Source organism: Neltuma alba, unplaced genomic scaffold, assembly GCF_004799145.2.
Source record: "Neltuma alba isolate B1F8T4 unplaced genomic scaffold, ASM479914v2 tig00012180_pilon, whole genome shotgun sequence".
Lineage (NCBI taxonomy): Eukaryota > Viridiplantae > Streptophyta > Magnoliopsida > Fabales > Fabaceae > Neltuma > Neltuma alba.
This window is the reverse complement of record NW_021636723.1, coordinates 76,806-104,376: the sequence shown is the minus strand read 5'-3', so window position 1 is coordinate 104,376 and position 27,571 is coordinate 76,806. Positions and strand designations below refer to the sequence as shown.

General features: G+C 31.9%; 3 protein-coding genes across 3 annotated transcripts; 2 read left to right on the top strand and 1 right to left on the bottom strand.

Moving 5' to 3' along the window:
• Positions 1–227: 227 nt before the first annotated feature.
• Positions 228–4,744, top strand: LOC114724226 (SNF1-related protein kinase regulatory subunit gamma-like PV42a). Its single transcript, XM_028910543.1, has 3 exons — positions 228–265; positions 3,957–4,323; positions 4,409–4,744. The coding sequence occupies exons 1-3, from the start codon at positions 228–230 to the stop codon at positions 4,742–4,744; spliced, it is 741 nt and encodes a 246-aa protein (XP_028766376.1).
• A 4,692-nt stretch (positions 4,745–9,436) lies between these two features.
• LOC114724225 (serine/threonine-protein phosphatase 7 long form homolog) lies at positions 9,437–10,924 on the bottom strand. The gene is made up of 3 exons (XM_028910542.1): positions 10,209–10,924; positions 9,622–10,114; positions 9,437–9,532 (listed from the first exon to the last, which is right to left on the bottom strand). The coding sequence occupies exons 1-3, from the start codon at positions 10,922–10,924 to the stop codon at positions 9,437–9,439; spliced, it is 1,305 nt and encodes a 434-aa protein (XP_028766375.1).
• Positions 10,925–24,553: 13,629 nt separating this feature from the next.
• Positions 24,554–25,985, top strand: LOC114724224 (pseudo histidine-containing phosphotransfer protein 6-like). Its single transcript, XM_028910540.1, has 6 exons — positions 24,554–24,655; positions 24,738–24,955; positions 25,029–25,172; positions 25,378–25,450; positions 25,587–25,635; positions 25,789–25,985. The coding sequence occupies exons 1-6, from the start codon at positions 24,554–24,556 to the stop codon at positions 25,983–25,985; spliced, it is 783 nt and encodes a 260-aa protein (XP_028766373.1).
• The last annotated feature ends 1,586 nt before the right edge of the window (positions 25,986–27,571 follow it).

The following is a 27,571-nucleotide window of genomic DNA, read 5'->3' as shown; positions in this document are numbered from 1 at the left end:
ATCAAGTGTATTGGCTAGAACTACCATTATTAGAAGAATTATCTTGGAAAAAAATGCATGAATATGGGAGACAAAGTAGATTAGGGTCTTATATTTAGGACCAAAATAAAAGTCAAACAAAGTCTCGTATTAAAGACTAGAGGTAGTATTTCTTTTCCAAAGAAATCTCCTCCGTAGAATGATTTCTATACTTGCAAATCAATACGACAATGATGCTAAGCTATTAAATGGGACCCACAAGTCTCATGTTCATTCAGCCCGTGAGGTAATTTTATGGCTTCTTATCTTTTTTCAGTAATTATCATTTATGAATTTTGTTTTATTTTAATACAGTAAATTAAATTATATTATTTTCATATGATCGGTCGACCCCGATCCAACCAGTAACCCTTGACCAACCGTCTCGACTGGTTTAATTCCCGGTCTGATTTTTTGTTCTTTGGTTTTTTCTTGCTATCAAAGGTGTTCACGCGGTGGGACAATCATTTTGTCTTATATTCAGTGTCATTGCAAAGACGTCATGTCCCATTTGGGATGGGACGGGGACATTTTACCTAATTTTTTTGAATTTTTTACTTCAAAATTTTTTATTTTTTTATTTCAAAATTAACCTGACGTGGTTCGGTTTGGTCAAGTTTAATACAAATAAATTATATAATTGGACTAGATCAGTTGGTTGGTTTGGACTAAATTCCATACTAAGTGATTGCACCATCTAGACTAGTTCAGTTAGGTTTGGGTGAATTTTTTATTTTTTCATAATTTGTATTTTAAATGTTACATTTCATTGTTTTTAGCATTGTTAGAGATTCTTATGTATTTATGATATTTAAAGATGAGTTTTATATAATTATAGGTATTTTTTATTGTCTTAATATTGTATTTATCATCTTCAAATCTTGCTTCCCATTAAAAATTAAAAAAAATTGGAGTTCTGGAGTTCCTGAACTAGTCTACCAGCCTGGTGGTGCAAATCCAGTCCAATCTAACCTCGAATTACTACTCGATTGAATTAGACCAGAGGCTGCTAAATCTAGCTTGACCAAACTTCAAGTTAAGCTCTCGTCCGGTTTGTCTATTGTTATGCAGCTCTACACGAAGGGACATGGACCCAAAAAATGGTTAACTCATTGAAAGATGTAAAAATCTTGTAAGATTTTTTCAATATATTCTTATTAAAAATTAAAGCTTGTATATATAGATTAAAAGATTAATGTACAAATTTGTCTAAAAAATTTTCGGCTTGTGCATTCAAAAATCTTTTTGGGATCCGTAGTTTGATTCAAACCAAATTAGATTTGAAACAAACCAAATCAAATGATCATATTCGTATTCGTTTTAGTTCGATCTCTTTCCATTTGTTCAATTTTGAACAAGGCCTTGCGCGCCCGCACATACATACTTAGAGCCACATTTCAATATTACTCTGTTTGCATTATCATAGATAATTCTATCAAATACAAATCACATTCATTCTTTCCATTTCCTTTATGAGTTTGGGACAATTATGGCCGAATGAATGAATCAAGAATCTGTGGTCTTATCATATCTTACGTAACATTGAATCCTTTTTAATTTTCTTTAGCAAGTTTGTTTATGAATCTGGGCAAAGTCGGTGAGGTTTTTAGTTGTGTCCTAAACCTAACTTTGCCCAAAATTAAGCAACAAATTAAATTAGTACATCTCGTGTTTCATAGCATCCATTATCCATATTTATATATTCCTGCATACGGATCTTCTAAAACCAAATAAAAATATTAAGATAAGATAGATACTTATCCTAAATTCCTAATCTAATCTTGACATGGTTGAGATCCTTGTAATTGAATCAAGAAATAATGTTTTTTTTTTATTTTAAACCTAACGGGCCTTCCAGAATCTAGACTTTATTTTTTCAAAATACCTCTCAATTTTGTAACAATAATTACAACTTAAATGCTGGCCTTATAATTCTACATTAAACAAAAGTTGCTATGTACAGATTATAAATGGATGAAAAGTATTTAATTGAAAATTTTATTGATTAAAAATATTTGATGTGTTTTTGTATATAGAGTATTGATAACTCTACATTATGTCATGTACAGAAAGTATTAGTCTCTGAATTCTCAGGTTAAAAAAAAAAAAAGTCTCTGAATTCACCCATTTCCCCAATCGGAGGACTTCTTAATTATTCACAAATATTTTGTAGGATTCAAATTAAAAATAAAATAAAATAAAATGAAGATCCAAGTCACACATTTTAAGAGGAGACCAAAAGTTTTGTTTAGAATCTTAAAAGGAGCATTACAAATGAGATCATAAGTAAGAAAAATAATTACTAAAAAGTTTTAATAACAATTTAAGTAATTTCTAATAACGAGTTTTAAAATAAAAATAATAATTTTTAAATTTTATTTTGTAATTATATTTTTTTGACCTCGTTGTAATTTTTCGTATCTAAAGCAACGTTGCAAACCTGTGAGGCAGTGATCTTCCCGGGGATAAAATCTCCAGGCATGTAAGCGACGGGCACGTGGCACCTAGGGGACTGGGACCAAACTTCAAAAAATGACTTGTGTCTAGGATCAAAAGTAGCATATGTTATCGTGTTGCTCTGTATCTATGTCAGAATCTGCGCTCTTTAGGTCAAGGGAGAATAGGCTCAAATTTGGCATATAATCATACACAATAAGTCTTTCTCGCGCTTCAGCACAATAGCCACGTAGGCTAAGAAGATTCTTGTGTCTTACTCTGGCCAGAATCTCAACTTCGGCAGCAAATTCCATATCTGCTTTGTTACTCCAAACTTTTAATCTTTTCACTACAATCTGGAGATGTACACGGATTATATAAGGGTACAAAGTGACAAGAAGACACTCCACAGAGAACTCTGAAAAAGGAGAGAATTAACAAAACTATGATGTTCTATTATCTACATATTCCAAAATAGCTTCATTATCACAAGTACCAGAGAAATTAAAAGCATTAGCAACTCGTGACTTTTTTTTTCCTGGGTTGGCCATAGCAACTTGTGATTTTATTTTTTTGTGGCAGAAACCACGTTATGACATTATCCAACAACCCTACAGATCTGTCCTCCAGGGAACAGAAACAAGAGTTATTCTTTTGCGGGATAAAAGCACTAGAACAAGCAAATCATTTAGATTCACTAACAGATATTGATATGAGATAGCCAACTGAAAGTCACATTAAAAATATAGTATGGATCTACATGGCTTTAAAATAGACATCTCTTAGCAGAAGAAAAGAACATCAATGGCAGAAAGCAGTTTGATCAGTAATACTTCTGTGCAAAATAAATTACCACAACTAGTCACATTTAGGATGATGAGATAGAGCACAACCATAAACTAAAGCTGATTTTATAGCATGAAACAAAGAATTGAAGAGGAAGTATTTAACTCCAAGCTTGTTATCGTAGTTAAAATTGTTTGTTGCTGGGTGTAGAAGATCCATTTATACCTGATAATTATGGTTTTTCCGGTGCAACCAGTGAGAATTTCAAATTTGATAAGTTTTCCTTTGGTATTGTGTCTAAGAATAGTGAAAATTTTGTGTTTTGATCAGATCAGTTATATTTGCATATTTTAATAAGAAATGATTTGGGTTTAGCTAACTAAATTTAAAACACGTAAAATTTTCAGCTATAACTTGCAGTCAAATAAATAAGATCGCACTTCATCAGTTGATCGAGATCTAACTTTGTTGGGACAATTCAAAGTGGTCTCACTTCTTTTAGGCAAAATTTACCAATAACTAGGGGAAGGGCAATAGAAGCTCAGAAATAAGAATCACAATAAAGGGCAATAGGTATATGTCAGATTTGAGAATATATAACAGAAGATTATATTATGAATTGAAAGGACAAGAGGAGCTATTTCCTAGGAAGTACCATGCTATGTCTTATGTGTCACATGTTGTTTTAGAATTGACCTCAAGTTTTGAATTCGTAGCGTAATAGAAAGAATGGAACTGTGGAGCAAAGGAGCGCATCGTGCGCTGGTGCCAATGGACAGCCAAATGGAGAACGTATCGCCCGTAGGAGTGGAACTAGTGGAATCTGCTTCCAGCCACAGAATGTTTACTCAGATGGACGTCCTTAGGTTCATGAAAGAACACAGTGCCGATCGTGAGCTTCAGAGTGTTCCTTCACGCTCTGTTCACCAACTCGCCGCCATTAACCACGACGTCTACGCCATTACCGATCGCACCAAGCTCATCGACGCCATTAAGTGCCTTAAAACCGCCATGCTAAACGCCGTCCCTATCGTCACATCCTCTGATTCTGTCGACCAACAAGATCACAACCACCTTGTTCACGTAACTAATTTCTCTACATACATAATGAGTACGAGGTTAGCGATGGGATTGAAGTCGTGGCGTGATATGGTTGTGGTGGTTGCAGGGGAGAGGGAGGAAGCTGATAGGAACATTTTTTGCGACTGATTTGAGAGGATGTTACGTGGTGACATTGAAGTCGTGGTTGGGTATGAGTGCGCGTGCTTTCACTGAGGAGGTTGGGACGAACCCACTCTACTCGCCCAACAACAACGCTGCTGCCACGTGGAAGAGGGAGCTGGTGACGTGTCAAGCTGAGTCGCCATTGTCTGAGGTGATAGAGAAGGCAGTGGGTAAGCACGTGCACAGGGTGTGGGCGGTGGATCAGGATGGTTTGCTAGTGGGGCTTGTGTCTCTCACTGATGTTATTCGAGTAATAGGGCTCTCTCTTGTATCAGATTGATCACACCAACACCATCATCATCCGGTGTGAGAGACACACACTCACACACACAATGTAAGTGTTACGTAATGTTGCACGACATGCGATAGAGTCTAGTATGTAACATACTAATTGATAGACATATGTGGTCATTTTTTCAATGCTAGTATTTTGTGTTTTCTTATTATAACACTATTCCTATAAGCAAACGGACCATTTTGTGCATGCCTTCGACGGCATCACTGGATGACCTCCCTGCATGTGGTTCACGGGACGGATCAGGACCGGGACAGGCCCGTCCCGGTTCCGTCCCGATGAGCAGTAACATGACAGATTTTCTGTCCCGTGTCTCGACCCGTCCTGAGGTTGTCCCGGTCGAGACGGGACTGGGACGTCCCGAACCTTTTTTTTTTATTTAATTTTTTTAAATTTTTTAAATTTTTTAATAAAATCTGATTTTTTTAATTATATTTTTTTGGGCTTAAACCTTATAAAAACATCTTTTTATTTTTTTTATTTGTTTGGACACTCTTAAACAAAAGCTTAAAATATTACATATAATAATCATTAAAAACTATAAACAAAAGCTTTTAACACAATAGAAACTTGCTAAAAATTCTAATAATTAATAATCTCAAATCATTAACAAATATAAAAAATTTAAATAAATATATCTATAGTTTCATACAATAGTCTCAAATCTTAAAAAAATATGAGAAAAATGAGATTATGTAAATAGGATAAAAAATTAAAAAAAAAAGGAACCGGGACGGGACGACCCCATCCCATGTCCCGTCCCGTCCCGAAAAATTTCAGGACGGATCTGTCCTGTCCCAATAATACCGGGACCAGAACGGGCCTACCGGAACAGGCCGGCCTTCAACACCCCTAGTTAACTTACAGTGGATTGATAAGAGAAGGGTCGACTTGTCACTTGATGATCAGTACGGTCACCCATTAATTCATACAAGATATATAGTGCTTGTTTGGGTTAGCCTTTTTTGGCCCAAAAGTAACTTATTTTTACATTAACCTTGATTGGAAAATCATGGGCTATTTAAGAGACCTGTTACGTTGAGGGATCTGATATGGGACCAAAAGGCAGATATAGATGTACATTTTGGATAAGCTAATCTGAGAAGCTTATTCAAACTGAAACTGAGCTTATGGACCGTTAGAGAATTAACTAATATGTCAAATTGGTTGTTAATTCCTCACTTCTCCTCATTATTCTCGCATAATTCTCCCATTCCCATTTCTTCATTCCTCCTCCTCGTTATTTTTTTATCATATTTCACTTTATATTTATAACATTTTTTTATGATTTCTCTAAAGTTTTTAAATTTGATTCACTCATTAAGTTTCACTTCTTCATATTAAATTAATTTAAATTCATTGTATTATGTAAATTTTTTTTTCATGTTTCATTATTTATTAAAGTTCATACCTATTTTGGTAATTTTACAAATAAACTTACTTTTATTCAATCATAATCCAAACAACCTTTTACTAATCTAACTTTTACAAACCAACTTTTTTAAACTTCAATCCAAATACAACTCACTTTACTCAATTTAATTTTTATCTAATCTTACTTTTCTAAAAGTCAGATTAGAAATAAGCTACTTTTTTACTGCCAATCTAAGGAGACTCTTAATGGGTATGTTTGGAATGACAGCAAAAAAAGTAACTTATTTTAAAAGTTAGATTGGGTAAAATGTAGATTGGGTAATTTGATTTATATTGAATTGACTTTTATAAAAGTTAATTTGTAAAGTAGAAAAATTGTTTAAATTATAATTGGATAAACAAGTTTAGTTTGTAGAATAATCAAATGAGTATGACTTTTATTAAATAATACTCCTCCGGTCCTTAATATAAGATCCATTTAACTAATTTGATTAGATTAAGGAAGTTAGGTAAGTTGGTTAATTATAAGAAAAGTGACACATTTTTCCTAAAACACCATAATCATCTTTCTTAATACCTCATCTCACTCTTCTATTTGATTATGGTTGAGGGAGTATCCATAGGGGTAGTTTAGAGAAAATTGATAAATATGAGAAATGGGTCTCATATTTAGGACCAAACCCAACTCAATAATTGGGTCCTATATTAAGGACCGGAGGAGTAAAAATGATTAAAAACATGAATTTACAAAATATAATAATTTTAAATTATTATAATAGGAAGAAGTTATATTTAATAAATAAAATATATTTACATTAGACAAATAATAGAAGTGTGAAAATTTTTTAACCAAATAATATGACATAATTAATTGGAGGATATATTCTATGCAATTTATGCAGATATCAAATAAAAAATAATATTAAAAATATTATAAAATTTTTTGTTAATTATTTTTAATTTAAAAGAGCATTAAAAATAAATAAGTAAAAATTGTTCGGGAAAACACAAGGAATATGCAAAAGAGAAGAATGGGACAACATAAATATAAGGGTAAAAATAGCTTTTAATTTTTAAAAGTTACTTTTGTATAAACAAGATAAGGTATAAGCCATAAAAAATAACTTTAAAAGTTACTTTTGCATAAACAAAATAAGGCATAAGTCATAAAAATTAACTTATGACTGAAGTAGTTTTTTTTTAGGCAAAACGACTTATAGCAAAAAATAATGCTAAACATGATAATATAATTCAATCCAACTTTTGCTCACTAAAAGCTACTTTTATCCCCTCCAATCCCTCAGGCAAACAGACGCAATGTCTCCAAACTGAAATAAACGGCTTTTTTATCCAGACACGACAAACAGTAAAAATATTTACTCAGATGTTATAAGATCAAAAATATTTACTCAGATACTACACTTGAAATCGTTCAGACAGTGAACGAGTTTAAATTTGTACAGAAGTTGTTTAGGCTAAAAACGACTTCAGTGGGACCCACATCCAAAATATAAAAGTTGTTCTTGGTCTGAACAACTTCAGTGGGACCCACATCACAAAATGGAAGTTGTTCTTGGTCTGAACAACTTCAGTGGGACCCACTATTTGTCATACACTCCATGCGTTTTCAGCTTTCATATTTTGACCAGACTATTTCTGCCTTTTCCAGCCCCACGCAAAGTGTTCCTTCCTTCCCCAAATATTCCCATCAATATAGAGTAGTCATTCCTTGTCTCTCATGCGTGAGTACTTTATTTTTGCATGTGAGTGTATAGTATGAATTTTACTTATATAAGGCATTCGGCATTCTTTTTATTTAATTATTCCAAAATTATAACTAAAATTCTAAAATTCTAAATAGAATATTATTATTATTTATTTAATATTATTTATATTTAATTAATTCTATTTAATTAATATTAATTAGATATTAATATAGATTTATTAAAAATAAATAGTATATTGAGGAAATTTCTAGATTTCACATATAATTGAATTGTAGAAATATGATAATCTCCTCCAAGAATTTTTAGAAAAAAATCTGTCAGATTCACATTTTATTTGATCCTTAGTTTCTAGTCGAAAGCTAATAATGTATTCCCACTCATCATAAGCCTTCTCCTCACTTAATGGAGTGAAAGGGGCTTTTGTTTTGCATGTTTTGGGCTTTGCAATCAGACCCAGCTTTGTATTACTTAGGGAATTTTTAGCAAAACGCTGCAAACAGGGAAAAAAAATTCTTCAAATACTACATAGTGGGAATTATTTCCCCAAATACTACACTCAAAGTTGTTCTTAGCTTAAACAACTTTAAAAGTTCATCTTAATAAGAGCAATTTCTTCAATAAACATTGGTTCCCATGCAGCTGAACTTCATCTTGGCTTGAACAACGTTTAAAATTCATCTCAGTAAGAGCAATTCCTCCAATAAACCTTGTCTTCCGTCTAGCTGAAATTCATCTTGGTGTGAACAACTTTTAAATTTCACTAGCATCTGAACAACTTCTTCACAATCTCTCACCACATAAATATTCCTACAAGGATGTTAATAATGGTCATATCATTAGAATAATGAGTTAATAATTATATAATGATAATAGTAATAATTAATATTATATTAATTAAAAAGTGATTAAAGAAAATAAGTAATGATTAAATGTTATAAAATTAATAACAAATAACAATTAAATTGACATGAACAAAAATAAGAATTAATTTACCTCACAAATAATGACTCCCCGTGCCACATCTTGGTCTCCTCCGCGCACGCTGTGGCCGTTGTTGTATATTTACTTCTTGAGTTTGATCTAATGTCTCATTTGTCTACGTAGTTGACGTATTTAAATCAAACCAAGGTGATTCGGCTAAAGAAATTGATTGTCGAGGGGTGACAAATGCTTCATTTGATGGACCACCTTGCTCAAAAGAAGAAGTGTTATATTGATCGATAAATAATGCAGGATCATCAAATAAGGACATGAATGACTGAAATTGAGGAGGATTGGGTGAGTCAGAATGGGATAATGTTGATGATGATGGCATGTGATGAGGGTAAAAATGAGTTGGATTGGAAGAGGTGATAGGGCTTGATGAGACTGGTATGTTATCAAAATGACTAAAATTTTAAGGCTCTTGTTCACTTAAATTTTCATTTACAATTGGTGGCTGAGTAGACAAGTAACCGCCTCGCCGTTTGCTTGGTCTATCTCGAGGAATTTGTGGACGGGGTAGCTCAACTGGTGGTGGAGCTGGTTGAGAATTCATATTGAACCGTTGTTCTCTAACTGCAAGTAAGATGTTACGCTAGTCTCGAGCAACTCTTTCTCGATAATCAATGCAATCAGAGCATGTTGAACGAGAATTAATTGTTAGCCTATATAACTGTTCTGCTATGTCAGCCTGAAATAAATAAAACATTAGGTTTGAAAAAAATTTTCGTATAAAAGAAAATGATGATATTGATCAGAAAAAACTAAAAAAAACCTTACCACATAGCCAGTATCACCACTAACACGTTGGATCCATCGTCTTGTATGTCTCCAATACCATTGCATGTACTCAGATGTTCGATCAAGTTCACCAAGTGCCAGAGGAGCATCAACAACAGCATGTGGCCATCTATTCCATGCTTCAATGAAGTTTGAGTATTCTTCAGTCCAATTTGTGCTTATTCTGCCACGTAGTTGTATTGTATGGTAATTTCCTAAATGAACAGGCATGACAGGAATAGGTTGTTGACGACCGAATTGCCTTAGTACACGATCAGGGTGATGCCATTCTATAATATGAAAACATATTAGAGGAACTGAAGCAAGCCAAATTTCAGGTGTTGCCAAGCAGTATTCTGGAATCAATTGGCGCACTTCAGAAGATTCATATGGCTGCCAAATTATGTCATCATCGGTCATTCTATCAAGAAGACTCCTATATTGGCGTAAGGATGTGACACTTGGACGAGGATTTTGTCCTACATTTTTCCATCTAGCATTATCAACAACCCAAAAAGTAGTGTTAAAATTTGTAAAATTTCAATAATAAGTACATATGAAATATTTGTTGTGTGATTTTGGCATACCTGAAACCCAAAGGAGGTAAGAGAGGGTAGATATTAGACTGTGGATCTGGAGATACAGGTTGTTGTGGTGCTAGCGTAGGAAAACGATCCCATGCCCATAAATGTAATAATGATAAGCACCCTCCAATCCCATCTTCAGTTGGATTAGTAGCATTACATAATTCTCTATACAGGTGAGCTAAAACTGCTGAACCCCAACTAAAATTTCCAACTTCTTCCAGATTATAAAGTAGTGGAAGGTACATCAAATACACCCTAGTACATGATCTATCTGGCATGAGATATCCTCCAATCAACCTGAGAATATATGCACGAGTGAATTGTTGAACTTGTACATCGTCTGCATCATCAGGTAAGTGATTAAAGTGCTCTTCCAACCAATTCATAAGTAGTCGTTGTCCAAGTATTCTATCTGCAGGTGGTCTAACCCCTAGAAGCCATTCACAAACATCTTGCCAATTAAAGTCAGTTTTCCCAATGACAGGCATTCTTACACAAGGAAGGCCTAACTGTATAGCAACATCCTCTAATGTTATCGTGCACTCTCCACGTGTAGTATGAAATGTGTGAGTCTCAGGACGCCACCTCTCAACAAGGACTGAGACCAAACTCCGGTCGTAATCAAATTGCCCTACCCTCACAACACCATAAAATCCAGCTAATCTAAGATATTCAAGTATCTGATTAGGTGGCTCAATCATTCGATTAGCATGCATGACTCGTCTAGTGTGTAGGATTCGAGAAACTGATAGAGAAAATTTTTTAAAAAAAGTTAGTATTAAAGCATAGAATTAATAAGTAGTAGTTAAGAGAGATTACTTACATTTTCATTCCAAACTTGTTGCGAAATATGTTGAGTTTGTAAGTACAGAAATGAGTTATCCTCTGGACCAGGGTTAATGACTTCTTCTGGATATTGTGCCATTTTCAAATATCTAAACACAACATAACAAATAAATATTCACATAATATAAAAAATTACAAAAACCATTTACATTTCATCTTCATATGTATAATTTTCTTTTTACATAAGCAAAATACATAATTTATTGTCTGGATGCCACACTTTGAGGACAAGTAGAGCGATTATGACCAATTTGTCTACATAATCCACATTTGTTGGGTGGGTTAGGTGTGGTCCAATCCATCTCATTACGTATGCGACTTGAACGAGGACGGCCTTTATCTCTAATCATTGATGGATCAGGTATTAGAGTAGGGCAATCAATTTGCGGCCAGTAAGTCTCATCTCCTATTGGATGAAAGTTGTTACTGTAAGCCATTTGCATGGTTTCTAACCTAAAAACAGGATCAACATATTGCAAATGGTTAATGCCTACTTGTGAGCAAGCTGCAACAGCATGCATACATGGAAACTTTTCTGCTTGAAATTCTCCACAATCACATTTTCTATCAATCAAGTTAACCTTGCAACAACGACGAAATTGACGAAGTTGAATATTGTATGGCTCCATAACCTCAAATGATGTTGATATTCTATCAAACTCTCGAACAACACATCCAGATGCACCTTGTGTTACTATGTCTAACTTCTTTGTTAGTGTCTCAGAAAACACTTGACCAGCTGCAATTTGCGCATGAACTTGTTGGGCACGCTTTACAAAATAGTTGTTAACTCTATACATGGTCGCTTTAACTAAACCAGTTATGGGTAGACTTCGAACACCTTTGAATACACCATTCATGCACTCTGCAAGGTTAGTTGTCATGTGTCCATAACGTCGACCTTCAACGTCATATGCACGTGACCATTTTTCTTTGGGGATGGCTCCAATCCATCTAGCAGCAGATGCATGTTGCAATACTATCTCTGCTAATTGTTGGTCAACAACATGACGTTCATACGCATACCCTACAAGTAATTATTAACTTGTTAAAAATAATCATAAAATTATAAAGTTATTGTATCATTAAAAAACACAAGAAATCTCACCAATATTTATAAATTTCTCTTTTAGCCAATTTGTTCCATGTGCTTTGTGAAGATTAGAGGCCACATGACGTAGACAAAAAACATGATGTGCATGTGGTGGCTGCCATCCATGTTGAGGATCAGAAACTGCAGCCAAAATTGAACGATGTCTGTCTGAAATTAAACAAATTTCTATTCTATCTTTTACAATACAATGACGCACATGGTATAAGAACCATGTCCAAGCTGATCTTGTCTCCCCTTCAACTACCGCAAATGCAAGCGGCACAACATTTCTATCACCATCTTGTGATATAGCCATCAGTAACGTGCCCTTATACTTTCCATATAAAAATGTTCCATCAACTTGTATAATGGGCTTCAAATGTGGAAAGGCATCAATGCATGGCTTGAATGCCCAAAACACACGGCGAAACATTTCAACTGGTTCCCCATTCTCATTGACTTGAGAGCACTGTTTATTTGAAAATTGTACGTATGATCCAGGCATGAAGTGTTGTACTGCGACCAACCACCTTGGGAGTAAGGAATATGAGATCTCCCAATTCCCGAAAGCAACGGCAATGGCTAATTGTTTTGCATTCCAAGCCTTCTTATATGACACTATATAACCAAACATGGATTGCATCCTCTCTATAATTTGAGATACTTTCACATTTGGCTTATCAGTTACCATTGCTATGATACAAGATGATATAACATCAGCATCTAACTTTGGATGGTCTTGAGTTAGTGATGTGCTTAAGCACGTGTGGGCCCCCCCATATTTTGTAATTTGCCAAAAGTTTCTGTTTTCCTTCTTACAAGCTCTTACTCTCCAATTGCAGCTTTCACCATAGTTAATGCATCGATATTCTTCATACTTGTTACATGAATAATAGACCTTGAATGTGTGATGAACTCGAACAGAGTATAACTTGACCGCACGTCTCAAAACACGAACATTGCTAAACATCTTTCCGATATGTAACTCTTCATTTTGACTGAAAGGTGGAATTTCTTCTAATTCACTGAACTCAGGAGCCATAGCTGACTCAACATTAATATGCGAGAAGAAAGCAGATGCTAGCTCATTATCCTGGTTGATCTCGTCATGCTCATCATTGTCATCATGATCATTCCCATCACCAATATTTAAATAAGAATCATATTGATCTTCGTCCTCAAATTCATCCATAGTATCTTCCATTTGAGGAACAGAGCAAGATGGCCCATTGTTGATACCATCTTGGGGAAGTTCAAATGGGTGAAGATTTTCCATCTGATCGCTAAACATGGATTCTTCTTCTATAATGTTCAACTGATTGCTACTTGATGGAAGAGTATTTCCAGCATTTTTGTCCATTAGTTGTGATTCAATATGACCAACATCTTCCAAGTCACCTATATTGGCATACAACTCTGCACATGTTAACTGAGTTGAGAATCGACGGTTCACTTGCCACATTTGTTGTACATCCGAATCATCTTCTAGATTGCATGCTTGATATTGTGGTGGATTTATGCACGTAGGATATCTGTACACTAGATTTGTCACAATTTCATTGGGAGGAAGTTGTAGTTTTCGTCCAATAACTTCCTTCAATCTATCCAATGTAATATTTGGATCAACTTTCACTACTTTTGCTCTATCACACTCAAATGTTGCACCGACCGGGCCATTAAAAATTCGTCCATTGGCAAATATACACACAAACTCTTTTCTATGATCCATTCTGCTTCCTAAATAATACAGTATAATTATTAATTAAACAAAAATGAATTGTAAAACTAAATTAACTCCATAATATCATTATTTTTTAATTCAATTATGTATATATTTTTTAAAATAAAGTAGTAGAATAATCATTTATTTATAGTTACAAAAATTAGGCTATTTATTAAGAAACTTATTTACATTTTTAAGTAAGATAGTAACCTGTAATATCTTTTAATCAACAACGACTGTGGAACATCAATCATAAAAAATATTTAGAATAACTTAAAAATTAATTTCAATTAAAAATAAACGTTACATATTAAAATTTTATTATAAATTCTAATATATCAATATAAAATTAATAATATAAATTACATATTTCAAATATATTAAATAAATAATTTTCTATTCATTCCATTTTATTCAAAAAAAATATTATAATTAAATATTATTAAAAAATTAGCTAAAATCATTACTTCTGTTTTATTATCAAAAAGGATCTTAAAAACTATAAATATTTAGAAGGATTAAATATATTTAAAAACATTAAATTCTCCCACAACTACATTCCTAAATTTTTTCTAACTTATGTTCCATTATTGGATATTTTTAATGACTAAATTAGATAAATATTTGATTAAATAAATTAATTTGAAAATATTTCTTATTCAAAAAAATTGCCTCTGCTTCATTTTTCTCCTGGTCCCAACTTCATACTTCAAATGTTCAATTTTAATTTATCTATATTATTAAAGAATAATTATATTCCTTTCAACCTCTAATTTCTATATTGCGAATAAATGCTTTTGATGAGATATATACTTTAGTTAACACATAAAGGTAAATTTACATTAAATAATAATAAGCTTATAATAAATGTACTTGTGTAATTTTATATTAGGTACCGTTTAAGTGACCCCAAAAAAACATCCTTATGATTGAAAACAAAAATAAATGTTAATAACTATTTCACACTAGTTATTTAAAAATTATAATTACTTAATATGACGAAACAATTAGCTATTACTGTTGAGTGATTTTTTTAAATTTATAGTTTATTATTTGGTCTGCCTAAATAATTATAATTTTTAAGATCCTCTTTAATAAATATTGCTTTCTCTAGGTCCTCCTCTCTAATTTTTCCAAAAAAAAAAAAAAACTCCTTTCTTTCATTATTATTAACCCCACCATCAGTACTCTTTTTATTAGGAAAATTTTGACACCATTTAGTGCTAGCTTTCATTGGCTAGATACAAGACTAGACTAAGCTCACAACCAGGGTTGTCAAACTCACGAGTTTAAGTAAACTCGTGACAGGTATGTAAACTCGAATTTATGAAATTCATACATGAAGTCACTATGCATAATCAAATAATAAAATAATTATAAATTTAATAAAAATTATAACTTGGACCACTGATTTGGATTTTCAATATTTTAAAGGTTTTTATAGTTAAATAATTTAACTGTCTTCTACGCATGCTTTGATATAAATTTTACGTAATTTTAACAAAAATGATTTTATCATTGTATATTAAAATTTTATGAGTGGGGAATATTATTCCATCAATTTTTCTTTAAATATTCAAGTATTTTTCATGACGTATTGACTGGCATAGGAGAAGTTTGATTACCATGCTCACAACCAAATATTATCTAACTAAATACATATTTAATTTGACTACATATTTACTCAAACACTATCTACTAAAAAAAAATATATATATTTAATCAGATTATAAAAAAGTAAACTGTAATTTATTTTATATGACAATTAATTATATGCCTACATTTTTTTAATTAAAACAAACTCAACATGTAAAAATGACTAAATATAAAATTCTTATCCATCATTTAGCAAAATACATATCAAAATTAAAAAAAAAAATTAATCAAGAGAATGTACCTTAATCAGAAGAAAAATTAAGCCTCAAGTTGAGATAAAACGTATGCAATATTTGCAAGGCCACACACACCACCAACTTCACGTGAAATTGTGGAAAGAGAAAGAAGAACTGAAGGACCTGCAGATAAAATTCAATTCTTCACGCGAAATGCCTTATATATAGAGAAAGAAGAATTGAATTGTATGAAGAATTGAAGTTGAGATAAAACGTATTTACCTACTTCACGGGAATGCCTTACACATAGAGAAAGAAGAATGTGAGAAGTGAAGAGAAGCCTTCTGATGAGTGGGAATGGCGAATACCTTATATAAATAGAATTCATACTATACACTCACATGCAAAAACAAAGTATTCACGCGTGAGAGACATTGAATGACTACTCTATATTGATGGGAATATTTGGGGAAGGAAGAAACACTTTGCGTGTGGCTGGAAAAGGCAGAAATAGTCTGGTCAAAATATGAAAGCTACACGCAAAAGGCAGAAATAGTCTAGTCAAAATATGAAAGCTGAAAACGTATGGAGTGTAAGACAAATAGTGGGTTCCACTGAAGTTGTTCAGACCAAGAACAACTTCCATTTTGTGATGTGGGTCCCACTGAAGTTGTTCAGACCAAGAACAACTTTCATATTTTGGATGTGGGTCCCACTGAAGTCGTTTTTAGCCTGAACAACTTCTGTACAAATTTAAACTCGTTCACTGTCTGAACGATTTCAAGTGTAGTATCTGAGTAAATATTTTTGATCTTATAGCATCTGAGTAAATATTTTTACTGTTTGTCGTGTCTGGATAAAAAAGCCGAAATAAACCCATTAGTGTCGTCATAACATAATTGGGAGCACACTGAAAAATTCAAGTCACAGATTTGTGATCAGACCTGCCAAAAAAAAAAAGATAAAAAGAAGAGGTTTGTTTGTGAAAGGTCCGCCGTTTTTTTTTTTTTGGTCTAAAGGAATTGACTGCCCAAGAGCTTATATTCAGACTAAAAAAATACTTATAGATATACTTACAAATCATCTACCGACAAAGTATCAGCAGCATGGATAGAGGTTACGACCTGAATTGATTCTTATTCGTACTAACAGTTTGTTAGTAAAAGTCCACCACTTCATTCAAAGAAAAATGTGATGTCATGTCAGTGTCTTTAATCCCAGGAGCCACAAAGCCCAATGATCCGTTGCCCACAATACAGAGGAGCGCGGCATATGAAGGAGCATATTCAGGAAGCCCAACTTCAATCTCAGGATCATCCATCTCCCTTGAGAAGGCTTGACAAGGTCTCCCCTTCAACTAATAAGAGTGTAATTAAAATATTAGCAATCTAACAATTTCCTTAATATGCGTGAAAATATCTTCCTTTTTTTTGCCAGCGCGTGAAGAATATCGGTAGCATCTTAGACAAAGAATCCGATAATGGAACAATTATATGAACATTATAATACTGCAATAGAAAAATGATAGCATTGCCGCACTTTGGACTTTCCTATATATGCAGCAAATGAAAGCATAGTTAGGGGACTGAAAATATACTTCTCCGCTCTTTAATATAGAACCCAATTATTGAGTTGATTTTGATCATAAATATAAAATCTCATTTCTCATATTTATCAATTTTCTTTAAATTATTACTATGGATATTCCTTCAACCATAATCAAGTAGAAGAGGGAGGTGTGATATTAAGAAAGATGGTTATGGTGTTTTAGGAAAAACGTGTCATATTTCTTATAATTAACCAACTTACCTAACTTCCTTAATCTAATCAAATTAGTTAAATGTGTCTTATATTAAGGATCGGAGGAGTATTATTTTGATACTTTCAGTTTTTAATATAAAAATTAAATAACTAATTTAAAAAGATTACAAATTATGTTTATTGAAATTACCCCTTGATGAAAACCCTTCCAATTAATAAAAATATTTTAGCAAAAACACTATAAACTTAAAAAATAAAGTCAATTGAAGGCTTGTTGTTAGAATCAAATTCAATGTTTAAGTAGTTTTTGTATTAAAAATAAAAAGTAGCAATATATGAATCACACACACACACACATATATATATATATGAGGCATTATTTATCGAAATTTGAGTTTTGTCAAGACGTTCAAAAAGCACAGGTGAATAAATATAAAAAAAACTTGATATGATCGCCTTGAACAGTGCTTCCTTGCAGGACGATAAAAGAGGAAGCACTTTTCAAATATTCTAATGGCAGTGTCTATTTTACGTCAATATCCGGCATTATGATGCCTCCACTTATGTACTAAAAGAATACTATCCACTTGATAACGAACAGCACAATAATATAAAAGTATTTGTTTAATTACTGAAGGTAACATCTCAATCTCTCAAGGCTCCCTCATTTTATTATCAAGTGCTCCAAGAAAATTTGAAAATAAGATCATAAATATATATATATATTGAAAATCATGTGACTCCATTTGGCCTCTTTTTTTTTTTTGAATTGACTGATATGATCAGAGTTCATTTCAAGGATGAATAATTGAATATGACTATATGTATTTATTAGGCAACTAAGCGGCTTACCTCGGACAGATGTGCAAATTAAGGAGCATGCTTTCCAAGCAAATGATTTCGAGGAATTTAATAAAATATCATAACTAATTAAAACGAAGCACTATCTTACGTAGATCTAGGCTTAAGAATATTAATATCCCATAACTTAGATTAGGTTGTTCTTGTTCAATCACACTTAGTACAGGCAACTAGCGCGAAACACAAGTTCAGGATGCCTGCCCGCTAGAACCTGAGGTTGTTCAGAGATGATAAGAAAGTGAGATTTATAATTGTAAAAGGAAGAATTAATAGTAGTATATTCCTATGATTTTGTGCTGGTGATGAAACGCTATATATGTATAGAGGACTGGGGAGTAGGTGGCGGCCAGCAGCAGCGTTTTGTCAGTTCACGACCTATGAGTCGGGCATTTGAATCTAATGAGTACGCAAGAACCAGTGGCTTCAGACAGCAGGAAGCTGCATTAAAAATAACTTAACCCATCCTCCACTTTGCTGCAACTTGTCAATTTTAATCCCATTTTTAACAGTGCCCGCCATCTCTCTTTACTAATCTCAATCTGAACCAGCAAAAGTGGGATGATTCACTCGCTTTCACTTATTTATGGAGTTTTCAGAAAACTAGCTGTGTTTTACAGCACATTAGAAGATTAGTTAAAGGGAAGAGCTTTTGGAGTAATGAAGATCAGAATGGGGCATATTGGGCATAGGAAAGAAGAAAGAAGGAAGGTGGGGGGTGGGGGGTGGGGTTGCAGGAAGGTGTCGGTGGGAGAAGAGGGAAGATAAGGAGACGATGTGACGGAGAGAGCATACCTCAGACACACACACACACACAGCCAACCCTATGAGAAGTGGTCCCTTAGATTCCCCACATTCCCCTCGCTTCTCCCTCCCAAAGCTCCCCTCCATTTCATCACTATTTTCCTGTCTCCTACAGTTTTTTTAGGTTAAAAATTTGCGTTCAATATCTCGATTTTTTTTAAAAATCCATTCAATATTGTGATTTTTTTATGATATAGATAGCACTCTGATTTTTTTTTTGGTATTTAACATTTTAATTTTATTTTTAGCGTATTCAGCAGTTTAAAACTTAGATTGTTGAATAAAACTTAAAAAATAATATTAAGGTGTTGGATACATTGAAAAATGAAATCAGCATGTTGAATGCACTTTAAAAAAAATTGAGATGCTGTTGAGAAAAAAGATCAAGATGTTTGATATACCTTTATCCTTTGTATTTAGAAAAATTATAAAAATAATATTATCTTTAATTACGTGCAGATATTTTTTATTTCACACGTAGTTAAAAATAAATTTCACACAAGTCACAAAAGAAATAAATTGCACGCAACTAATGCCTTCACCAAAGGTAGGTTGCACCTTGGTGTGTTTGGATAATAGATATAATTCATTTCCATATGTTGTGAGTCTAAAATCTAAATATTGAGTTATAGTGATATTTATAACTTGCTAAAGTAGCAGCTTGTTAAAAAGATGGTTATATATCTATCCCCACAAACTTGTTATATATTGATACACTCCATTTGCTCTTAATTAGATACAAATATTTTCGGTTAATTTATTAAGATTAAAAAATTGTTTAGTATTGATATATCGCTATTTTATAATTACTCTTATCATTCAATGAAGCATCATAGTGACTTTTCACCAAAAATAATTTAAACATTAATTAGGGATATATTGGTGAAAAATACTTTTAATGCATGAGAGAAAATGGATAGGTCATGCCATATCAAGGGACAAATTATAGTGCAACAAAAATTGGGTATGCACTGCCTTTGATTCTTAATATAAAATCTAGTTGACTAATTTAAAGATATTAAAACAATTAGTTAAATTAATTATTTGTAATAAATAAGTTTTGTCTTTCCTAAAATACCCTTACTAATAAGGTGTACTAACTAGAATTATCATTTGATGAAACTTTTAACATATGTAACCTACAAGGACTACTTTGAAAAAAATAGATAAACATGAAAGATAAAATAGATTGAGATCTTATATTTAGAACCAAATTGAAAGTTAAACAATTCTTATATTAAAGACCGGACGTAGTATATTGTATAATCTTATAATTGAGAATGAGCTGCACTATTTGCAATTCTCATATGATTTTTGGGTTAAATAACTTACATACAACATGATTTATTATAAATTTTACACTATATTATGTTGTTTAATATGTTTTGTTTCAACAAAATAATCAATAAAAATAAACTATAAAAACACATAAAAAATAGGAAAAATTGCAAATAAAGACCCCTCAATATATAAAATAGCAATCAGGGACCCTGAATTTGAGAAATTGCTCACAAGGACCCGGTCCCATTTGCAATTAGGAAATCATAGTCAAATTACCAAAATACCCCCTCTTTAATTTTTTTTCAAAAAGAACATCACTGCCTTGCCGGAATCCGGCCGCCGGAGCTCGATGTCGGCGGCCTTCCTTTATTTTTTTTTTGAAACTGTTTTTTTTTTTTAAATTGGGGGGAAGTGAGGTTGGGGGGATTTGATCCCCCAACCTCATGCTTCCCAAAATTAAGAATGACCATTGAGCCAACAAATTTTTGCTAACATTATAATACAAAAAAAAATATAAGTTAACTCATTTACTCTTGTTCCAGGTGATAATAAGAATACATTTGAAAATAACAAGTTCTGATTATAAATAACAAGTCTGGATTAAAATTTAACAACACGTTTTTTTTATAACAACACACTCTGTTTCAGGTGATAACAACAATACATTTGGAAATAACAATTCTGATATATAAAATAACAAGTCTGGGATTAAAATTTAACAACACGTTTTTTTTTATAACAACACACTCTGTTGCAGGTGATAACAACAATACATTTGAAAATAACACGTTCTGATTATAAAATAACAAGTCTGGGATTAAAATTTAACAACACGTTTTTTTTATAACCAACACACTCTTTTTCAGGTGATAACAACAATACATTTGGAAATAATAGGTTCTGATTATAAAATACAAGTATGGAATTAAATTTAAGAGCACCTTTTTTTTTATTAACAACATATTTTATTCCAAGTGATAACAACAATACATTTGAAAATAACAAGTTCTGATTATAAAATAAGAAATCTAAATTAAAATTAACAACATTTTTTTTATAACAATTAATTATTTTATACTTTTGAAAAATAAATTATTTATAACTTATAAAAAGTATTTTAAATCTATTTAATTTGCTAAAAAAATAATTTTTATCTCCAATTTATAATCAAAACTTGAAGTGTAATTTATTATAGATTAAAAATACTTTTTTATTGTTCAAATTTATAAATAAAATTTAGGGAAAATGACAACACACTTTTTTAATTTTTTTTAAAAATTTTTAATCTATATATCTATACAACTCATTATAAATCAAACTACTTCTTATAAATTATAAATAGTACAATTTATTGTAGATTAAAAATACTTTTTGATTGCTTAAATTTATAAATGAAATTTATCTCTAATTTATAATTAAAAATAAATTTTTTTCTTTAAATATAAAAACTATTTTTAATATTTAAAGAATGAAATAATAAATTATACTATACTATTTAAATACTTAATAATAAATTTTAATATTTAAAGAATGAAATAATATAAAAATATTATAATGAGTTGTATAGATATATAGATTAAAAATTTTTTTTAAAAAAATAAAAAAGTGTGTTGTCATTTTCTCTAAATTTTATTTATAAATTTGAACAATAAAAAAGTATTTTTAATCTATAATAAATTACACTTCAAGTTTTGATTATAAATTGGAGATAAAAATTATTTTTTTAGCAAATTAAATAGATTTAAAATACTTTTTATAAGTTATAAATAATTTATTTTTTAAAAGTATAAAATAATTAATTGTTATAAAAAAATGTGTTGTTAAATTTTAATTTTAGATTTCTTATTTTATAATCAGAACTTGTTATTTTCAAATGTATTGTTCTTATCACTTGGAATAAAATGTGTTGTTATATAAAAAAAAAGGTGCTCTTAAATTTTAATTCAAGACTTGTTATTTTATATCAGAACCTGTATTTCCAAATGTATTGTTGTTATCACCTGAAAAAGAGTGTGTTGTTATAAAAAAAAACGTGTTGTAAATTTAATCCCAGACTTGTTATTTTATAATCAGAACTTGTTATTTTCAAATGTATTGTTGTTATCACCTGCAACAGAGTGTGTTGTTATAAAAAAAAAACGTGTTGTTAATTTTAATCCCAGACTTGTTATTTTATAATCAGAACTTGTTATTTCTAAATGTATTGTTGTTATCACCTGAAACAGAGTGTGTTGTTATAAAAAAAACGTGTTGTTAAATTTTAATCCCAGACTTGTTATTTTATAATCAGAACTTGTTATTTTTAAATGTATTCTTGTTATCACCTGGAACAAGAGTAAATGAGTTAACTTTTTTTTTTTTTTGTATTATAATGTTAGCAAAAATTGTTGGCTCAATGGTCATTCCTAATTTTGGGAAGCATGAGGTTGGGGGATCAAATCCCCCAACCTCACTTCCCCCCAATTTAAAAAAAAAACAGTTTCAAAAAAATAATAAAGGAAGGCCGCCGGCATCGGAGCTCCGGCGGCCGGATTCCGGCGAGGCAGTGGTGTTCTTTTTTGAAAAAAAAAAATTAAAGAGGGGTATTTTTGTAATTTGGCCATGATTTCATAATTGCAAATTGGGACTGGGTCCTTATGAGCAATTTTTCAAATTCAGGGTCCCTGATTGCTATTTTATATATTGAGGGGTCTTTATTTGCAATTTTCCTAAAAATAGTGCTCTTTATCTTAAATTTTGCAAAGTTTCTCCATGTGTGTTCACTCACTTAGTAGCCAATAAAGGTAGTTAATATTTAAAAAAAAGTGATTTTTTTAGAATAAAAATTAAATATATTACTCAATTATTTAATTTTATTGATAGAAAATAAAACATTATAATGAAAGGACACGTCTCAATACACACATATCTGGGCCATATAAATATCCCTGGGAAGCATGGATGAGGTACAAACTTTTTCACCACAAGTTTCGGAAGAAAAAGAAAAAGGTGATGAAAGAATTGTTGATGTAAAATTAAAGCACAACAATTTTAGCAAGGCCATGGGTGGAAGGACATTTCCTAAATTAAGCAAGGTCCCATTTAGTAATGGTGAGGGAATGAGAATTATTCTGATAAAACATATTCTTTTACATATTATTATTAAATTATATGAAATCTAAAAATTATAACAATCACATGTAATTGTTTTAGTACGTACAAGCTAGCTAGGGGGCAGAATCTATAGACAACAAATAATTATCTCCCTCGGGGCAATGTTGAGAACATATTAATGATAGATCTGTTTCAATTAAGTTGCTACAATGGCAAAACTTGAGATTTAAATTTCCAGTCATATATTTAAGTGACGAAAATATCTATTACTCAATGTCAAAACAACTTGAGTTGATAAAATTGCTTTCATAACTTATGCCTTTAAACATTAATTCAAAGCATGTTTGGTTAAGTGGTAGGATCTTAAATAAGCCCGTTTAAATCCAAATAAATGATTATGAAATATGTTTGTTTTGTTTTGATAATTTTTTATAAAATCCTGATCAATCATGATTTTACTCTTCTACTGTACTTTTAGGATAAACAATAAGGAGTAGTTTATGCATTTGAAAAATCCCAATCAATCTTTAGCAATTAAATTTTCTCCAATCTACCTTCCTACATTCTTCCAAAAATCTCTCCTCAAATATTCACTTTATGCCCTTTTTAGTAATTATACATTTATAAGTGATTTTAATAAATAAAAACCAAATATAATCACAATTCTTAAAATCACTTATAAAAAAATCTAAACAGAAATTATAATTAACCAGTGTCACTTATAAAATTCACGATTATCTAAAATCATAGTTATTCATTGCTAATTCAAACGAGCACTCAATATATTTTACAATTCATAATTTATTTATAACCTATGGAAAGTAATTATAATTTATAAACTCAATATATTCCCATTTACCTCTTTGAGACTAAAACCCGATGATTATTTCAATTTTTATTATTTTATTTCGTTTTATTATATATAATATTCAGTTTTCTTTTGGTCCTTGAGAATTTTTGCTTCCAGCTTCCTTAATCCCATGAGATCAGATCAAATACTATAGGCCTCATGAAAATATCAAGGTTACAAAAGTAATCATACATATATGTATATATGTATGTGAACGAAACTTCAAGAGAAATTAAACCGGACTCTAGACCATTGGCGCAGCAGTATATGTATCTGCTGGCCGGGGTGGGAGAAGAAGCAGGGCAAGTGAGAGCAGCAATCTATAATCTTGAACCGGCGGAGAAGGCGGTGGATGTGTGTGTGAGGTTGCTTTTGTGGACCGGACAAGACGGGGGTTCCGGTGTGGCAGCTGGGGTTGGGCGGCGAACGGCTATGGGCCGACATGAACCGCCTGCTCTCCTTCCTCTTCCATCAACAAGTCCTCGACGAGCAGTTCCTGCAACTTCACCGACTCCAAGACCACTCCTCTCCCTACTTCGTCTCCGAAGTTTTCTCCATCTATTTCCGCGAGTCCGAGAGACTCCTCTCCTCTCTTCGATCTCTCCTGTATATCTCTCTCTATTCATTCTCTTCATTCATATCCACATATATATTCTGATCGTTTCCATTAATTCTGCAGAATGGATAAGGAGTCATCAGACTTGAAGAAAATGGGAATCCATTTGAATCAGTTGATGGGTAGCAGTTCCAGCATCGGTGCCAAGAGAATCAGAAACGTCTGTGTTGCATTCCGCGCTTCTATTCGCCTCAACAATCGCCCTGGGTCTCTTACATGTTCCTTCTCCAATTCTACAATATATCCACTTCACATCATCAGTTCTTCTTCAAGCTTATAGGCTTATTTTTTGGGATTGGGTTATTATTTTATACTTATATCCATATCAACATGCACCATGCATATTCAGTAAACACAAAGCAGATAACGGAGTGTTTCTTGCTGCTTCACACGATGGGTTTGATAATTTCAGATGCTTGAGAGCTTTGGAGATGCTGGAGCAGGAGTATTGCTATCTCAAGAACAAGCTACACGAGTTATTCCGAGTACGTACTATCTCATTAATGGAGCTATCTGTTTACTTGATGAAGATCATAAATACCCATTATTTCTATAATTAATAACAGATACTGATCACAAGTTATGACCTATGCTGCATTATTATTGTGATTATTAATGCAGATGGAGCAGCAACGCGTTTTGGCAGCAGGAGTGAGATACCCAGCAGCAGGTGAAGACTAATTACATTACAGGATTAAGTTAATTAAAGCGATACGTAGTGAATGATCAGTGAAGAGATCGATCGCAGTAATTACGCCTGTGAGACGGGTGCTTTTAATGAGGAGCCTTAGGTTTTAGGATTTAGTGGCTTTCTCTTTGGGAGGAAGCAGAGCGGTGACCAACTTTGTACTTGGTGATAGTGGGAATAGGAAAAAGAAGAGGGGTCGAGTATCTGGCATTTGGATTCTGATGTACGAATGCGTGGTGGCGTCGTCTTCTTCTTCATCGCTGGCTCACTTTTTGAATGAAACAGAATCAAATCTTGTCGAAGTTGTAGTTCGTACCTGCCAGTGCCTTTGATTTCATAGTTTTACTCTCCCAAAAGTGGCTCGTAAGTAAACTTACCACGCTCTCTTGGTGAATTTAACAGTGCTTGGGAGTGTTTACGTAAAGTAACGATTTCAAAAATGTTTTTATAATTTACAAAATAAACAAATGAAAAAATTTGTCTCATATGAAAAAAATATTTTTGAGAGTTGTCAAACATTTTTTTTTGTTAATGTCATTTTTAGTTAAATAAATTTAACTTGGTCATAGAAATTTGAAACTCAATTTACTTTGGGTCCATTAAATTTGGAACCAAAGATTTAGTTTTTGGAATAATTTTTTTAAAGATCAAAAATAAAATGAGAAAAAAATTTAAAAACCAAAACTAAAATAAAATAGAATTCTAAAGACTAAAATTACGTGTTTCAAATTTTAGAGTCCAACACCAAAATTAGGTTAATTTCGTGAACTAAAAGTGATATTAACTTTTTTTTTTTGGTTTGATGATACATGTGCTCCATTTTTTTCGAGTTAAAAGTATACATTTGAATATTTGATTACTTATATATTTTAATTTAATCTTTTAATTTAAGAAAGTACGTTTTTAGTTATTTAATTTTAAAATTAATAATGATATTTTCGTAACTAATTTTTTCTTCATCTTTCAACATTGAAAATCTTTTAAAAAATTCAGATTTGTAGTATTAATCTTCTTATAAAATGCTTAGTTGTCATCATTCTAGACAATAATTTGATTTCATGACTCTCTCAAAACCGGCGTGGTTTAAAGAAGAGTTGGATCATTTTCATACACACACATATAGATCATTATATTAACTACGAAAAGCATTAAAAAATTCACATATTCCGCGACTAGGAAAAGTTAAATTGAGACCCAAACATTTTTTTATTGGACGTAATTAACTAATTAATACTATCTCTAATTTAAATTATAAGAGCTCCTCATCTAAAACCACCAGTTTGGCATACATCTAATGTGGCATACATATTTTAAAGGCACACAAGTCCCTAATTATTGTAGAATAGATCCATCTTGTCAACAAGTTTAATAGGGGAACAATAATAAAGACAAGATACTCTTCACAAAATTCAAATGGAATAGCTAAGTTTGAAAGAAAAATACGTGCCATTGAAGCAAGCTAATAGTTTGTTTGAAGCAGCTATATATTAAGTGTTTATAAATACATTTATTATAGGTCACTATAAAATTCTTCTTGTATATTTATTTTTTATTCATAAATTATAATTAAAAAAATTATTTTTAAAGAGTTTTATGAATGTAGTATTTCATTGAGATCTCAGTCAAGAGAAGGGTCCAAAACAATGAAAAGATCTAACATTTACAGAAAGAGGGAGCATCTGTGGCAGAGGAATCTCGAGTGTTTGATGGTCAAATCTTTGAGGAAAACGGAGCAAGTGAATATATGAATATATAAGCATATAATATGTGATCAGTGAGATTGCAAGTGTTCGTAAATGATGCCACTTAGATACTGCCACATTTACTGGATCCTGCCAAGTCTAGTCTAATCCATCTACAGTACCATTTTCTCTCTGGACAGGAAACAAAATTAGCCTCCATTTTATTGTTGGCTTTT

What these genes read in the sequence shown, in the direction of transcription:
- LOC114724224 (XM_028910540.1), top strand. Translation starts at nt 24,554, where the DNA reads ATGTATGTGAACGAAACTTCAAGAGAAATTAAACCGGACTCTAGACCA. An exon ending in TCCTCTCTTCGATCTCTCCT is followed by an intron (nt 24,956 to 25,028) that starts GTATATCTCTCT and finishes TTAATTCTGCAG; the next exon opens with AATGGATAAGGAGTCATCAG. An exon ending in CGCCTCAACAATCGCCCTGG is followed by an intron (nt 25,173 to 25,377) that starts GTCTCTTACATG and finishes TGATAATTTCAG; the next exon opens with ATGCTTGAGAGCTTTGGAGA.
- LOC114724226 (XM_028910543.1), top strand. Translation starts at nt 228, where the DNA reads ATGGGACCCACAAGTCTCATGTTCATTCAGCCCGTGAG. An exon ending in ATGTTCATTCAGCCCGTGAG is followed by an intron (nt 266 to 3,956) that starts GTAATTTTATGG and finishes TTGAATTCGTAG; the next exon opens with CGTAATAGAAAGAATGGAAC. An exon ending in ATCACAACCACCTTGTTCAC is followed by an intron (nt 4,324 to 4,408) that starts GTAACTAATTTC and finishes TGGTGGTTGCAG; the next exon opens with GGGAGAGGGAGGAAGCTGAT.
- LOC114724225 (XM_028910542.1), bottom strand. Translation starts at nt 10,924, where the DNA reads ATGCATGCTAATCGAATGATTGAGCCACCTAATCAGATACTTGAATAT. An exon ending in TTACCTCCTTTGGGTTTCAG is followed by an intron (nt 10,115 to 10,208) that starts GTATGCCAAAAT and finishes TGATAATGCTAG; the next exon opens with ATGGAAAAATGTAGGACAAA. An exon ending in GTGGTGATACTGGCTATGTG is followed by an intron (nt 9,533 to 9,621) that starts GTAAGGTTTTTT and finishes TATTTATTTCAG; the next exon opens with GCTGACATAGCAGAACAGTT.